The 16,733-nt window shown below is 41.6% G+C and overlaps 1 protein-coding gene across 2 annotated transcripts in view; it reads right to left on the reverse strand.

Moving 5' to 3' along the window:
• Window positions 1–2,672: 2,672 nt before the first annotated feature.
• The window catches only part of LOC307261135 (cell adhesion molecule DSCAM-like), a gene marked incomplete at both ends in the record, with an annotated part of 119,716 nt that continues 105,655 nt past the window's right edge, over window positions 2,673–16,733 (reverse strand). The window contains 15 exons of one of the 2 annotated variants that reach the window (XM_080041598.1): window positions 2,673–3,052; window positions 4,106–4,408; window positions 4,586–4,783; window positions 5,563–5,712; window positions 5,802–5,917; window positions 6,058–6,088; window positions 6,174–6,350; window positions 7,104–7,394; window positions 8,020–8,208; window positions 8,347–8,445; window positions 8,646–8,809; window positions 8,885–9,002; window positions 13,688–13,841; window positions 14,374–14,507; window positions 14,860–15,015. In XM_080041598.1, coding sequence (XP_079897724.1) covers window positions 2,673–3,052; window positions 4,106–4,408; window positions 4,586–4,783; window positions 5,563–5,712; window positions 5,802–5,917; window positions 6,058–6,088; window positions 6,174–6,350; window positions 7,104–7,394; window positions 8,020–8,208; window positions 8,347–8,445; window positions 8,646–8,809; window positions 8,885–9,002; window positions 13,688–13,841; window positions 14,374–14,507; window positions 14,860–15,015 — 2,660 coding nt within the window. Of the gene's footprint in view, window positions 3,053–4,105; window positions 4,409–4,585; window positions 4,784–5,553; window positions 5,713–5,801; window positions 5,918–6,057; window positions 6,089–6,173; window positions 6,351–7,103; window positions 7,395–8,019; window positions 8,209–8,346; window positions 8,446–8,645; window positions 8,810–8,884; window positions 9,003–13,687; window positions 13,842–14,373; window positions 14,508–14,859; window positions 15,016–16,733 lie in introns of both variants that reach the window. The other variant, XM_080041597.1, reaches the window with a different exon arrangement.

The raw sequence follows: 16,733 nt of genomic DNA on the forward strand, positions 1-16,733 counted from the left end.
AACTTTGACCAATCAGAAATCATATACCCCAGCTGTAAGGTAAGATAGGATGTTTCTTTTTCAAGTCTGTTCACGGCTGCCGTGCCACGCATTTATTCTACCCTTGTGTGTAGGTAGGGTACATACATTTTTACATGTTATGATTTCAGTTAGCGACCGAATTGCTTCAGTCTGTGTATTATTTAGTTATGAAAGGCTGTAAGTGCACCGCATGTTGCTGGTGCCATAACCTCATGTGAGCCTGATATGTTCATATAAAGGATGCCTCCCCCCCTGTGATTATTGAATATCATTTAGATAATTGGTGGCTTAGCCTTATTGTGTTTACTTTAGCGGAGAAACCGTCCTAAACCTCGGGTTAGCTGTTGTTGAATTATTTCAAAGTGTTATGCTGTTCAGTTGCCGTGTGCTATTGGTTGACTAAATGATTGTGCTTGGGAAGGGAACACCAAGAGGGGAACAAGCAGTGTGCATTTTGCGGTTGTAAGGGCCGTGGTCATGATAATCTATCCATGACTGTAGGACACTAAAGCGCATGAAACTATAATCACATAAAAAGGGCATAAGATTGCAACGATAATAGTACAATTTATATCATATAGTTATATTATATGTCGGAATTAGCCTGGAACTGCTCTATTGACAAACGTTCACTCACTTGGAGGCGGGTGTCAGTTGAAGTTTAAAACTATTGGATCTGTTTTCATACAGAGGCTCTGTAGATGTGACGTCATTTCCGGTGCGCACTGGACTGTGGGTCAGAATTGCCCAAATAGCATGCTGTTCTTTTAACACTAATAATCTTGGCTGGATGTAGTAGACATCTGAGTATTTTTAAGCATACTAAATCTGACCACAAGAATTGGGACACCCTAAATCTTTTTTCTACCATACTAAATAGCAGAACGCATGGTTATTGGAATGCAGCAAGTGTGTTGCGACCCAAACATCCAGAGAGCACCATGTGTCCGCTCATCTTCACACCACCACCACCACCAGTCACTCACTCATGTCAAACCCGTGCAGGACACTTTGGGGAACAGCCATTTTATTAATCAAATTTGAACTTTGTGTTAGTTTCTCTTTATTCCAGTGCCACCATTGTGAACACTGATGTTAAAAATAAAAAGTGACATTTTTTTAAAAAAGTTTGTTAAAATGTGTAATCATAATGAAAACTGAGTTAATCATAGAAACTATTCATAGAAACTGACGTAATGACCTCACAGCATTTTTGATCACACTCTTCTCCCTTCAGGCTAACTCAAAGAAACAGAAATAACAGAAATGGGCCAGGGTAGACAAGAACAAAAAAAACAGCTTCTTTACGTATATCCACATTTTTTTTTTTTTTTCAGATATTTCCCATAGACATTATAGGTTTGGTTTGAAGGGGGGATTCTGCTGGATTGTCTCACGTTTTTTTTTCCCTGTAGAGGAGCATCACTGCAATGCAGCAACTGTAAATCTACTGAGGAGAGTGAGAGCCCTGAAGACTCTACCTAGTGCACTGAGAGTAGGGGGATTGATCTGGACACACTTGAGTCGGGGTGTTGTGAAGTGTAAACCATTGGCTCTCTATACCCTCCCTATTCTAGCTAACATCATTTACCAACCTGGCAAACAAGCAGTGGTAAACTACACCTGAATACATAGCTGGAGAGTGTCCCTGTAAGTATACTCACAACATAGTTATTTTTCATCATTACAGTACAGTATAGAGCAATAGTTTTCATATACTTTTCATATCTTTTTTTCATATTGCACCATCAGAGAATGGGACACAGAGAACGATCAACAGAGACTCCATTTCCTAATTAAAACAAGATATGTGCAAACATGACTAAGGACTTTATTAACCAAATCAATTCTTCCCTGTAATATCCACAAATAAAAGTGAGTTCTATTTTTATATATATATATTTATATTAATAAGAATAATAAATCTTCACATTGGAACATTTCATAGTGTGACAAAACGCTCGACTGGGCTTTCAAGCCACGGCCGTTATTCTCATTGTCTTTTAATTGGTCAGTCCCCATGCATCCATAGGAAATAGATTTTTAATTTTTTTTCAAAAAAGTAACAATTTAAGAGCAGCTGAAAAGTTTGGACTGGTGTCAATTGCTTTCATTCCAAGATTTCTCTCAAGTTTCATTCAGTGTTTCAGAAAGATATTCCATAGGAAAAAAATGACTCCAAATTGTCATCTTCCACTCCAGAAAAAAAAGATGTCCGGGTTCTCATGAAAACATTGTACTAATGGTAATAATAGATCATTTGGTAATCAATAATTAATGATCATTAATAGCTGACTAACTAACAATTAATAATCATTGATTAATTATAAAGAATGAACACTGATCAAGAATAAATAATGCTCCCTCGTAACTCAATTAGTTTGGCAAAGCTCCCGCTGGAGTCGTTTCCGATGAGTGAATTTCTTCTCAAGTGAAAAAAACAAACAAACAAAACAAAAAAAGAAATACAAACAAGATATAAAAGAAAGCTCTAAAATAAATAAAAGGAGATTAGTAAGAGTGACCCCACCCTTGGAGGGGGGGGGGGGGAGCATATATACAGAACTGTGTGGTGAAAGTCAGTTTACTGCACTTGAGTGTTAAGTCCAGTGTAAGAGTGAGTTCTAGTCCCGCCCCAGGTGCCCCTGCTGTTATACCAGCGTGTAGGACTTTGCGTATGGGTTGCTGCTCTGTTTGAGATGTCCTCGCGAGTCCAGCAAGGACTCCTGGGAGGTGCTGAGCTTGGCGGCCTGGGCCAGCTCCGAGCCCTCTCTGTGGGGGAGTGTGGCAGCAGAGCCGGGCTGCCACTGGGCCGGGGGGTCCCTGCTGGCCTGAGGGGCCTCTGTGGGCGTGGGGGGTGCCATGCGGGAAGGCCGCTTCAGGGAGCGGCTCTTCTGAGGCTCCAGACAGGCCTGACCCATGGCCGCTCTCTCCCCACCAGCTGTGCCCCTGGATGAGCCCGAGCATGACATGCCTCGGTTTAAGAGGAAGTCCATGCGCAGGTACGGAGGAAGATGAACCAACTCGCCCCCTGCAGAACAGCATGCACACATGCACACACACACACACACACACACACACACACACACACGCACACACACACCGTTAGGCATAGCAAAGAGGAAACATAAACCCAAGCAACATTCCAGCTCACTCCATGGGTTTGTTTAAGCATTTTTTTTGGTCCTTAAATAGTCCATAATGTTTTCTGACCTGCATTGGTGACAAACATCCTAGATAAGCCTTTTTCAGTTTAGCAATGAAAAAGTTCCTGACCTCACAAACATGCAGTCCATCTATCTCTGTCTTTGCTCTGACACTGACCTCACCTCTCTTGAGCGTATTACATTTACACACATAAAAATTGACACTTGTTAGCTGCAGATTTGACTTATTGGTCACTTTTGTAACCCAATTACCATGAATCCTTTGAAAAATCATTACGATACCTGAATGACCAATATCTTGATATGCTTCAAAACCTTTCCAAATGATGTTTACTGTCATGATGCTTTGTTTATACTGACTATGTAAAGAAATGTGTCCAAAGAATCAGAACTATCGCTGTGATTTCAATTTGTAATTTAGGATCTGCTTCCCTGCTGCCTGATGCTGTGTGTCTAAAGCCAGCTCATTTAGGTTTAAAAACACAATCATACTCATCATAATCATAATCATCATCCCAGTAGTAAAATAAAGAAATGTACTTTCTCATTCCATTTAAATATAGCAGCCATACTTGAGATGGTTTGCGTTCTGTTCTCATGAAATTTAAGTCAGTGAAGGTAGTTATTATGTTATATCATGGAATTTTCTCTTGTATTAAACTCATACAAAATGTTTTGTTTCAATGATTTTCAACTTTTCCCCAAAATAAAGTAACTAAACTAAGGCAATCATTAATCAAATACATTTTGAAACTCTTAACATGTTGATTAGGCATTAGAGTCCCAGGTAATGACTGGATATTAGTATTGGCCAGGAGGCTGAAGTTTAAGGGATTAGTGTTATCAGCCTCATACTATTGTAATAAAGGGTAAGCATGACATTGTGGATCAGGCCCTTGACAGATGTGAGGCCTCACCCGGTCTGTGGGCCTTGGGCGCAGCCATGTTCATGACCCGGCTGACATCCTGGGGCTTGGGCGGGGAGGCGGTGAAGCGACAGATGCCTGATTCGGAGGGCGTGCTGGAGGTCAGGCTGTCTGTGTAGTCGTTGGTGCCGGCCGTCATCTGCTCCGAGGACGTGTCAGAGATGAAGCATTCTGTGATGGTGAACTTAGCGTGGCGCAGCTGCTCCTCCATCTTGGCGTGCTCGTAGGCCCGGGCCAGCTCCTCGTAGGTGGAGGAGGCGCTCTCCGTAGACACCATGCTGCTCCGGGCTCGGTCTGGACATGTGCCGGGGGAGGGGGGGGGGGTAGTGGAAGGATTAGTCACAGAATTGTTGGGATCTTACTGTGTTAAATAAGTTGTCAAGTGAGGGGCTGATTTGGGGTTAGAGGTGACAGGTGGTGACACTGGTCTAGCTAGGTTTTGGTGAAGCTGTGATTAGATGTGTTGCTTACCAGTGTCCTGCGATGGGCTTACGCTGTAGCTGTCACTCTCCTTGTCCACAGAGCCTGCCACCCTGGGCGTGGGCAGCCTCCAGTCAGTGCTGAGTGTGTGTGAGGAGACTGGGGGGTGTGGGCGGTTCAGGGTCCACTGGCTGGCGTAGCGGTTGCGAGCAGCAGGGCCAGCTTTGGCTGTGCGCCGGGCAGTGGGGTCTGAGAAGGAGGAGCAAAACACAGGATGTTCAACAGTTCATAGGAAGACATGACTTAACGTAAGAAAATGGTCATGATAGCCATGGTCACAGTAACAAATCCACCACATTAATGTTTGGATATCTTCAAAAACTCTCACTTATGAACTACACATTTCCAATACCAACTTAACAATGGAAATGAATGCATTTGAAGCAGAGCAGGCAAAAGCCTTTGTAATTGTAAGTACAGATTTTTTTTGTCAAAAAGACTCAAAGTTTCCTCCAGATTTCATCCAGTGTCAAGGTTGTTTGTCTGTCAGGTCATATTATCAGTGAATGGCAGGGAGAATAAAATCTGACCTGCTGAGGGATGAAACACCAGAAAAAAATCAAGCTTAAGCACTTGTGACTGTTACATTAGTTGATACCATGCTTAGCCATCATGTGTTACTTTTTTATTAGAAATGATGGAAGCAAGTTAGAGGCTACTGTACAAGGAATACATTTGAATGTAGATATAGCATGTTGCCATCTATAGGCACAAGGAAAGGTAGTGGGTGGGCTCAGAAATGCTATGTCAACAATATGTCACAGTAGTTATTCAGGTTGTGAAGTCGTGCACTGGTGGTTTTAAGTCATTTTATCAATCAGTACAAATGGATTGGTTTTGTTTGTTTCGTGTGCACTCAGGAGGAAGCACATTTAAGCACACTTGCATGCATGATGTATAGGGGCATCAAGATATGCTGCAAGCGTATTTTTAAAAAAAAACTAAAAAAGCGTCCGTACTGGACTTACTGGTTCCTGGTCTGGCATCAGACACATCTACCAGTGGGCCCGTGGCCTGGGACAGGGACTGGTAGTGGACTGTGTGGGTGACCGTGGAGGACTTCTGTTTCTGGGTCTCCCCAAAGTCGTTATCAGTGAGGAGCACCGTGGACCTGTCGTCTGTGGACAGAATCAAAAGCAAGCTTAACATCAATACTTAACCCTGTGTAGCTAGGTATATGGCAAGGTATAAGCAACCAGAAGCTTACCGACAGTCTCCATAGTGTCTCTCTCCTCGATAAGGAGCTGGGCTCTGGGGATGTCTATGTGCATGCGCAGTGTCTGTTGCTGTTTGTTAATTGGCTCTGTTGGACGTGTGTTTTTACTGGGGAGCAAAACAACATGAAAAGTAAACTTAATTATCCGAAACTCTCGTCGTAATGCATTGTCCTCAGGCTACAGCACTGTGTGTGCACACTGCTGCTGATGATGGCACAGAACAGGGAAGTGGTTGAACGGTCTTACCTCATGAGCATCTCAGCCAAACTTTTTGCATCTGGAAGACAAAGGGAGGAAACAACATTAGACTTGTTGGACAGCAGAGAACAGAGTGCTGTTAGCTGTTAGCTGTTAGCTCTCACCTCTCAGCCTCTTCAGCCTCTGCTCCCTCCTCCTCCTCCTCAGCACCAGCAGCCCGATGAAGATCACCACCATGCCCACCAACACACAGGAGATGGTCACCATCATCTTCAGACCTTCGCCACCCCCAGAGGGGCCCTCACTCACATTGGGCGCCTTTACCAAAGGTGCGATAGTACCTGTGCAGAGTATCATATGTGTTAGGACAGATACTAGTGCTCAACCCACACAGATAGAATGAACACAAAGGACGAAATATGTTGGTTCCGTTATAGGGATAAGCACAACCTTTGGATTTGTATCCTTGAATCTGCTGAATGACAGTTATCATATTATGTTAACCTTGGTCAAGACCATCAGCAGCTCAGAGCTTCACACTTTAACATTTCCCTCCCAGCAATGACATCCAGTTTTCTACCACAAGCCGCTGCAATATTCATCTCAGCCCTGGACCTTCATAACTGACTCAATCTGGTTCTTCTCTTCAACAGCAGCAGGATGTTGGTGAAGGAGGCAGTGAAGTGGTGGCTTTGCAGAACTGGCTATAGCACACCAAGGAGCTCCTGCTGGATCTCACAGGAGATCATTGAATTTTTGAACTCATGTGCTGGTATTCAGTAGGCTGAGGTGTCATAACACAGAAACTATCCACAGCCACTGGATGTCAGCGTTTTATCTGTTTTGTTTTAGTGCCCAATTCATCAAGGGAGCCTGAATCACCTCCAGCCACCAGCTCAGCCATTTACAGAAAAGTGATTTATTCTTCTTTGCCTCAAACTACTACTGTTAGCCACAACTAGTGTGCTGGAACCTAGGCCTTGTATAGCAGATGAGTGACTTGTTCAACAGTGTTCACATCATAACACTAGTGGATGAGGATTCCTGCCACTGTTCCCTGCAAAGAAGAAACAGGTTCTGATGTGTAAACTCACTGCCATCGTAGCTGAGTGTGGCAAACTTGAGTCTCTTCTCCGCGTAGCCGGCGCTGTTCTGGACCTTCATCATCAGCTCGTACCAGGTGGCCTCCTGCAGCTCGTACAGGATGTAACTCTTAGTGAGGGAGGTGCGCTGGGCCGTAGTCCACGTGGGAGACTCCACAAGCCGATACTCCAGGGTGAAGGAGGTGATGGGGCAGCCGCCGTTGTTCCAGCCGCTCAGGTTGAGTTTGACCCGCGTGGCGTTGATGCTAGTGAAGAGCTCCTGTTCTTTAGCGTACTGAGGTTCTGTGGAGAGGATGGCATTGTAAGTGTGTAAGTATTTGTATTATTAAATAAACTGACAAATGTTTACTCAATGAATCATTTGGTCTAAAACAAAAAGAACAACCAATGTCCATCTCGGCATCTTAACGTGACCAACGATCTGAAAAAACACTTCTACTGTTTGTAACCAATGGTGAAGCCTGTGAATGTTTGCTTCAAATGCATTTTAAGATTAATCTATTATCAGAAAGGGTTTATGATTAGTGTTGATTAAATCTATAATTGTACTTTCTCCTCTAATAAAACATTACTTATCTACAGTTTGCAGTGTATTGGATAATGTAACATTCAGTTGCACTATTAGTAAAAAAAAAACAATATGAAACTAAAGAAAAGATTTAATATCATATAATTTTTTCTATCCATATATAGAATAAGAATAGTATATTACATTTACACAATAAAAAAAGATTGTAATATGTAATAACATTACCACATTATTCCAGAGAAAAAAAATAAATGACTTGATGGCTTTATTTAAATACTTTGATGGTGCAACAACTTAAGTTTAAAAAAATAATCTAATACAATCTAAGTGATTAACTGTAATATTGATCCTCTCTAAAGAAAACTTGTTTGTCTATACCTTTCCCATGGGTCTTTGCTTCAATGATCTCACTGATGCGGCCTGGCCCAACTGCATTCTGGGCCGTGAGTGTGAACTTGTACCAGGTGCCGCATTTCAGGTTCTCCAGCCGATAGGAGCGCTCACTGGGACTGATGGCAAAGTTCCCCCACTGCTCGCTGTTATCCTCCGAGTACTGCAGAATGTAGCCTGAAGAGGAGAGCACAGGTGGGGACAAGAGTGTTAATCAACAGCCATTTGGTATTAATGAAGGAAAAACTTACAAAACAAAAACAAAAAGAGACTGTGTATGTGTGTGTGGTTTGTTTGTGTGTGTGTGTGTGTGACCTCTGATGGAGCTGCCTCCGTTGTCTCCGGGGATCCAGGACAGGGTTATTGAGGTGGTGGTTGTCTTGGTCACTGTGAGGCGAGGCTGGTCAGGTGGAACTGAGGAAAGAAGGTGTGTATAACTGATTAGTTCATTTGCATCCCACAAAGAGCTTCAACAAGGTGAGTACTTGCAATTCCACGACTGCTGCATGCTTAACTCTCACCTGTGTGTAGCTGTTACACATTCTGATGGGTACCCATTGTTAAAAGTGTCTACGGAAATGCATTTTTTCCACTTGTTGTACTGTATTTCTCACCTTGAACCTGTAGGTTTAGGACGATCTTGTCCGACCCAAAGCTGTTACTGGCCACACAAGTGTAGTTCCCAGAATCCTCTGCTTTTACTGTGCGTATAACAAGGCTGCCGTTACCGTGGACGCTGCGCCGGCTATCAATCACAACAGGTGCTGGAGTTCCATTGCTAAAAAAAATAGAGGTTGAGAATTAGAATTGGAGACTGTATACACAAGTTATCACCTGTTGTCATTGGACTCACATCTCCTTCAGCCACTTGATGGTCGGGGATGGATCACCCACCGCTTTACAAGGCAGCACAATGTCTCTCATCCAGGGCGTTGTTATGGTCCTGTTAAAGGTCAGGATCCGACCTGGGGCTGAACACACACACACACACACACACACACGCACGCACGCAGGCACAAACACGCACACACACACACACACACACACACACATGCTTCATTAGCATGCAGTAACAAAAGGAGGCATTGTTGTTGTCTAAATGATTTCAGAAAGAGTTTTTCCACATTGGATGTCCTTTCCATTCCTCTCTAGCCCTTTAGAGTGGGGCGTTCAGGGTCAGGCTCCAGTCACCTAGACCTCAAACAGGATGTCAAGCTTCTAATAAGAGAGCTGTGGTCCTGACTGCAGACACCATGGGCTCTTAACAGCCTATGCAATCAGCTTATCAGCTTTCACCAGGCACGTAAAGTGTTGAAGGAGCCAACACTGGGTTATTTATCTGCTGATGTTCCCGGCCTGTCTTCTTATGAGGAGATACCAGCTATGAGCAACTTGTTCATGCATCCACATGGGTTAGGTGAGTCTGGCTATGAAGCAGGGAAGTCCCCAACAAGGGAACATGTTTGCTTATACTTACAGTTCATTGGGCTGCACCGAGTTTGATGAAAACTTAATTTAAAGTTAACAACTGTGCATAACGCAGTGACATGGTGGTTAACTTTACATTGTAAGCTGCCAAGGTCTGTGATTTCCCCTCTCGTTGCTGTGCCATTTACTTCCATTTCGGGTTGTCATACATGTTTTACTCATCTCATAATTTTCTTCAGTTCAGATAATGGGCCTATAGGTGAACAGGGCCGGCGCTAGCCAGGGGCCAGGGTGGGCCGTGCCCACCCAAATGTGGGATGTGCCCACCCAATAAAAAAATAAATATATATATATATATATATTTTTTTTTTTTTTTTAAGGTGGAAGTCCAGACCCACTCTCAGACGGACCTGTTCATTCGCTTTCCGAGAAAATGTAAAATAAAATTCAGACAATTAATTAATACTAAAGAATATACCACTACCATGCATTGCTTCTAATTGTATTATTGGGTGGGCAGGACAGCCTGCCTCCAAGTTACCCACCCGCTTATAGTGGTCACTGGTCAGCAGAGCCGGCCCGAGGCATAAGCGAAATGAGTGGTTGCTTAGGGTCCCGACTGCCAGGGGGGCCCCCCCCAATTTATTTATTTTTAATTTGTGTGTTTGATATCAACATCATATTATGTAAATGTAAATTATCATACAATAAAAGGAATACAATGCTTTGGTAGATAGTTAATAGCTTAATAATTGAATCAGTTCATCTGGGAGGTAATCCGAGGTTAACCATAGGGAGTTTGAACTTCTTCCCTCGGGTAGACGTTACAGAGTGCCAAGGGCAAATCGTAACATTTTTAAAAATTCCTTCACTCCTAAAGCGATTGGGGTACTGAACACCATGTCACGCTGATGTGTATACTGCCACTGCTGCCCTGCTTCTTGCCCTGAAGATGTCTGTGTGTAAATGTTGTTGTTGTTGCTTTTGTTGTTGTTGTTGTTGTTGTTGTGTTGTCCTGCTTGTTGTTTTTTATATGAGACCAAAGACAAATCTCCACACCATGGACAATAAAGAATTAACTAACTAACTAACTAACTGATCACGTCACGTTCAAGTCCATGGCATGCACAGTGTGTATTGAGTTTATTTAAAAATATTTGAAAATGGGGCTGCCCTCAGTTTCCCATGCACTGTGTACAGTGTATAGCCTATTTCAGCCTTGTCTGTGGAAAAAAATATAGCTGGACAACAGAGTTCTTCTGCTTCGTTCCTCTCACTGCATTTAAATTCATTCATTATATTACAGAGAAATATGTCCCGTAAAAGAAAAAGAGCACCAAGCCCATCCCAGAGGACCCTCCATAATATTTTATTTCAAATTTATATTTCTATGGAAAATCCATAGCTTCTAATTCATCCGACCCAGTGTCTCCAAATAATTTGTTCACACAAACTTAATTTTCCTCTCAAAGTGCACCAGATTCATGCATTTCACTTTAAAAAGGTTAAAAAAAATCTCCCGGGGGGGACATACCCCCGGACCCCCTAACAGGGTCGTGACCTCGGCTGGCTACTATTTTCACCCAGCTGGACATCGGAGGCAATAGTGGAAAGACTATATATCTATATAGTGTGTTGAAGTGATAATTGAACATGATGTAACTTTTTACTTGTGCATATATTGTGACATTTGTATTTCTTTTTGTCATAAGTAAAAGTAGGAAATGTTTATTGAAACAGAATAGAATGGAAGGCTCATCAGGTTAAAGTTGACCAGAGGAAGGGGGAGGACCATAGGGCCATAGGAAGTAGGAAGGGGAAGGACCTTATATGGCCATACAGTAGGAAAGAGTAGAGGGAGGGGGCTACCGGGGCTCCCCCGTGCAGCTGTGCCTTTTTCACTCCTCCCTCCCCCAAGTCTCATTGGTTTTTCAGTTCACTATATAATAGCATGTTTGGAGCAGGACAAAGGCTTTTTGGGGCCGTTTTTGCAGGCACTACTCTGTTCCAGCACACTCTGTCTCCCACCATGGAGGCAGAAGAAAAACTTAGAAAAACTTTGTGAGTCCAAAATACTCTGAAAGATTTTGGACTTCGAAGTACTTAGAGGCAAAGTCTTTTAAAAACACATCTTTGAACCTCTTGACACTAAGAATGACTTGATCAAGAATTTTTACAAATAGGAAAACGGACTGAATTGCTTGGAAATAGACGGATATTTTTGGGAAAATGGTACCAATAGGGACATGCCTTTCTTTAATAGGTGCCATAGCGATATCTGTCTAAATCCTTGTAATTTATGAAGTTTTCGTAGCGCTTAAAATGATACTTACAGGCACGCATGAATATGTCTGGGTATTGTTTCACGAGCTACAACAAATTTAGAAACGAGAACCAAGTCAAAATAACTCTATTGAATGAGTGATAGGCATACAACCTCTTTTCTTTTTCTTTGTTGTCCATTTTTATGTAATATTTCTATACTCTCTTGTATTTTGTAAATAAAATCCCTTAAATGTTGTAAAGCCTCAGTTGTGAATTAGTTTATAACTGGAACAGAAGGACTTTAGGTATGGGGTTTTTTCTTCAAAGAGATGGTTTCGTCCCTGGGGAGGTGTTAACAGAATTTAGTTTGCTTTATGATTGTATAATATTTTAATGCACAATACATGCTTTCTGGCTGTTGAACTTTGTAAAGAACTCCAAAGTGTTTTGCTACAAGTTGTTGTTTAGCCTTGAAGAAGAAACTGCCTAATAAGATTTTGGCACATACAGAGGTATGACGCATTCATGTGCACAGTAGTTTCACTCCCCATATTCTGTTATCAGACATTGTATGAAGGATAACACCAGCTCAGATGAATTTCTGGGAATATCTGCCTAATTAAAACATTTCTGCTTTCGCCAGCAAAACGGGCTGGACACACAAACCGAGTGTATACGCCTACACATTTCACTACATATAATCTCTGTACACTGTTCATTCGATGTATTCAATCATGTAAGCCCATTTGTGATACATGTTGTTTGACCCTTGTATGCTGTTTGCAAGTAAATTCACCTGCTTCCAAGAAGGCCTGACTCAGTTTCAATTATTCAAACACTTGGGTAGTTTGATGAAATAATTCTAGTAACAGGAGGTAAGTTCAATTTGATTCTACACAACGGCACATTACTGATTTAAAACACACACAACCTCATACAACTAACCTCTCTGTAAGGAGAGAATATGTTGATACACCTAATCTTTAAAAATAAAAGAATAGGTTATAAATACCTTCCCAGATTAAACTAGATGTTTATATTCTGAAAATAGTATATCTGTTCTATTTTATTAGAAGGGTGGTTTACAAACTAAGTTAAATACAACTTATAAGCAATAACTTGTGAATGATATCTTCCGGGAAAACAGGAGGAGGATTTTCTGAAGCAATATTAGAAAGGGTTAATAGTTTAGAGGAGGTCGGCCTCATCCTAGGATGAGGGGGCTCTGATAAAATAGGAACTTTAAACACGGTGTTATGTGTTGAATATTGTACTTTATTTAGACGTTAACTCAGGTGGTAAAGAGGGTAAATCCAGCGCTTTTAAACAAAGAGGCCGGAGTTGGTGTCTCTTTCAGGAACTGTGGTGAGAGGAGAGTAGTCTTTATGAAGGAATAATAAACAATTAAAGCATTGTGCTACAAGTTGGTTAATACGGGTTTGTTAGGATATAACTAATAACCTTTTGATACTAGCTTTTCATTTAGATTAGACTTTTATAGTCGAAATCGTAATAGTGTATAGAATATAGCTCTGGACTACCACCATCCAGGTTGCCCAGTCCCAAAGCTTTCTCTTCAATCAGCTCAAGCTGCCTACAGTTAATACTGCGATAAAAAAAAGATACAATATGTTGTATATAATGTATATTATATGTCATTCATAAACATTTTGGAAAACAACATGCAAGAATCAAATCTCCCACACAGCAACACTCAAAGTGTATTTGCATATTGTGTTCTACACAATTCACAGTAAATGTGCCAAAAAGCAGACGCAGAGATCTCACAAGGGCAAAAAAATTCTGCTTGCGCGCTTGCATCTTCGGTCTCTCTGCCCAGTGTGCCCACCTAAAATTTCCACAGGCCCACCCTAATCTGACTGTCTAGAACCGGGCCTGTAGGTGAACAGCTTTATTCAGCAGTGACTATCAGAGCCTCTATCTACAGAGCAGCTCCACCTACCCTCAGCCATGGGTTTGACAGTGATGATGCTGCTGGCGTTCCCCCGGCCTGCAGCGGTGACAGCCACCACCCACACGCTGTACTGCCGATTCCTGCTCAGGTTGGGGATGCGGTAGAAGAAGACATCTGGGGCCGCCTCAAACTCACTGCTCACCTGAGGCAGTAAAGAGATGTCAGAAGATCAAACTGACATTAAACACTAACTTAACTTAAAGGACAAGACTTTTTTATTTTTATATTCTCTCTCTCTCTCTCTCTCTCTCTCTCTCTCTTAAAAAAAACAATCTAATACATATCAACAATGAATAGTTCTGTCCGTCTGCTGTGTGGCAGGTAGTGTCCAAAACCAAAAGAATGAGCTGAGAGACAATGCTCTGTACAGCTCATCAACACAACATTGCTTTTAAATTGCCTTTCCATCCATTGAAATATTGATAATAACGTTTTAACCAATGTCGGCTGAAAAAGCTCCAGTGCCCAGGTGCTTTAAGAAAATACTTTAATAATCTGACAGACACAGACAAGGTAGGGAGGTAAGAAAGAGAGAAGGACTAAAACCTTGTGGTTTTTTTATGGGATAAAGTTTTTACAATAAAGTAATATTAAGAAATTGTCAGCATACCTTGTGATCAAAATGTACACATAATAAACCTAAGAGTCTAATTCAATTTGTTTTAATGTGTTACCGTGGGGTGTGGGTTGGAGCAGAAGACTGTGTATTTCCTGATGATGCCATTGACTTTGAATGGAGGAAGCCAGGACACAAACACCACAGAGTTGGATGCTGCTGCTGCCTTCACACCCGCAGGAGGGCCGGGAACTAAAAGTAAAAGATGAGCCAGTTGATATATTTGAAGTTTTTTCAGGATGCATTTTACACTGATTATAAAGTAAGATAAAATATATCAACATTTCATATTCTATAGGTCTTACATCTCTCCACTTAATAAGCATATTTAAAGACCCTTAATTCATTATTACCAGTTAATTCACTGCTGGAAAATATTGTCAATTTAGCAGAACTGACATTTCAACATGCACTGTAAAGATCAGACATACTGTAATTCACACAACAGTATTCTATTTCATTACAAGTACAGTACAAGCCTTGACAATCTAAAGTGCAATCTGAAAGCTGCTCTCATTTGGCCAGGTGAGTGAATCCTCCTTACCGTCCTCTTTGGTGCGGGTGTAGATCTGCTCACTGCGCACCCCGTCTCCAGCCCTGGTGAAGGCTAACACCTGGATGCTGTAGTTGGTGTACTTCTCCAGGCCATCCAGCTCCAAAGAGGGCTTAGAGCTGGTCACATTACGGATCTCTCCCAGCTCTGTGGGCCAATCAAGTCAAAGTTAGTGACAGCCAGAAAAATGACTGCTACAATCTTGGAAATCTGAGAAGCCCCCAACATTTGAAATGTGGCTGAAGGAACTAGGGAATGTACTACATCTAGAGAAAACAAGAAATTCACTTTGTCAAACAGAGATGGACAGTTTAAAAAAATCTGGCAACCTGTCATTACTTTGATTGAACCGTTACTAGTAAAACATTGTGACATGAGATACCCTGTAACTTCTTTATTGTTTTTCGATTTGTGTTTAAGTGTAACCACAAATGTTGTATTTATGTGTATGTTCGTACTGTTTATTTGTATTATAACTTTTCAAAATCAATAAACATATGTTAACTTTCAAAACAAGAGAAGTTATTGAGGACACCTCAGGTAAAAGGTGCAAGCCTGTTTTTGTAATTAATCCAGTGGTGTGACAAGCTGCCAGTGGTACAAACATATTAGTAACAGATTCTACACAAGATCATGTTCATAAAAGTTGGGTCATAGCACAGCTTCGGATGGAAAGTCATATTCAATCACAACAACTACACAACTCTGTGTCTGCTGTGGTGAGAGAACCCACAACCCTCAGCCCCAGATTCCAATTATAATGATAATATTAATAATAATACATTTATTTTATATAGCACTTTTCTAGGTACTCAAAGACACTTTGCAATACCATTAATGGGGGCGGGACCTGATAAGCCTTTGGCTTCTTCCGTCTCCCTTCGGACAACACAAAGTATGATGTATGAATATTTGCAAGAGAAAATTGTGTATTGTGTGGAATTGTCCGAAAGAATAATAAATAAATTAGTACACAAGCAATTAAAAACAGGTGTAGTAATAATGCCAAAAACATGTATATTAAAGGCAACTGAAACCAAATCAACATAAAATCAGGTGTGTAAAATAAATATGTCATGTAAATATATAAAACATGCAATAATTGGCTAAAGGCCTCTGAAGAGGTGTGTTTTGAATGTGTCCAGGGGCCTCATTTATAAAGGTGTGCGTAGAAACCTTCCCAAAACATTGCGTTCGCACAAAGCCAAGAATGTGCTGCGCAAAATAAAAGTTGAGATTTATAAAACTGTGCGGCGCACAGCTGCACGCAATCTTCCCTTTATAATTACCCACCTGCGGTGAATTGTGCGCGGATGATCTCCGCCTCGTGTCCTCCCACTTCACCTCCCAGTTTCATCCCACAATCTTCCATACATGGCGAATGCTAAATAGCTCCTGAATATGATGACGCTCTTAATAAGCACGGCATTTTGACTGACATGAAGGGACAAAAGGGAGGCAACCGGCCGCAAAGAAAGCGACTGGGAAGGAAGAAAGCCCGTGCCATGCGCCGCTGTAACTGGCTCACAAACACACACGCGCGCTGATCACATATCATGATTGGCACAGTCGTTATAGTCTTTGTTAAGCTGTTTTGCCCAACTTTGTACTGTATGAAATATCACGTATTAGCGAACCTGTAGGACTATATGTAGGCCTATATAAAATGTGTTGTGAGAAGTGAAATAATGCATTAGCCTGTAGTCTATTCCAAAGCATTGTTTCCCTTCCGTGAAATCAACACATTTCCAACAACGTCAGATTATAGTTTAAACTTCCAGGGTTAGTTGTTATAGGAAAGAGATAATATATAATATAATTTGCTAAATTCATAAAATGAGTTTATCTAACGAAATATATAGTTT

Source organism: Ammodytes marinus (genome assembly GCF_949987685.1).
Source record: "Ammodytes marinus genome assembly, chromosome: 14".
NCBI lineage: Eukaryota > Metazoa > Chordata > Actinopteri > Uranoscopiformes > Ammodytidae > Ammodytes > Ammodytes marinus.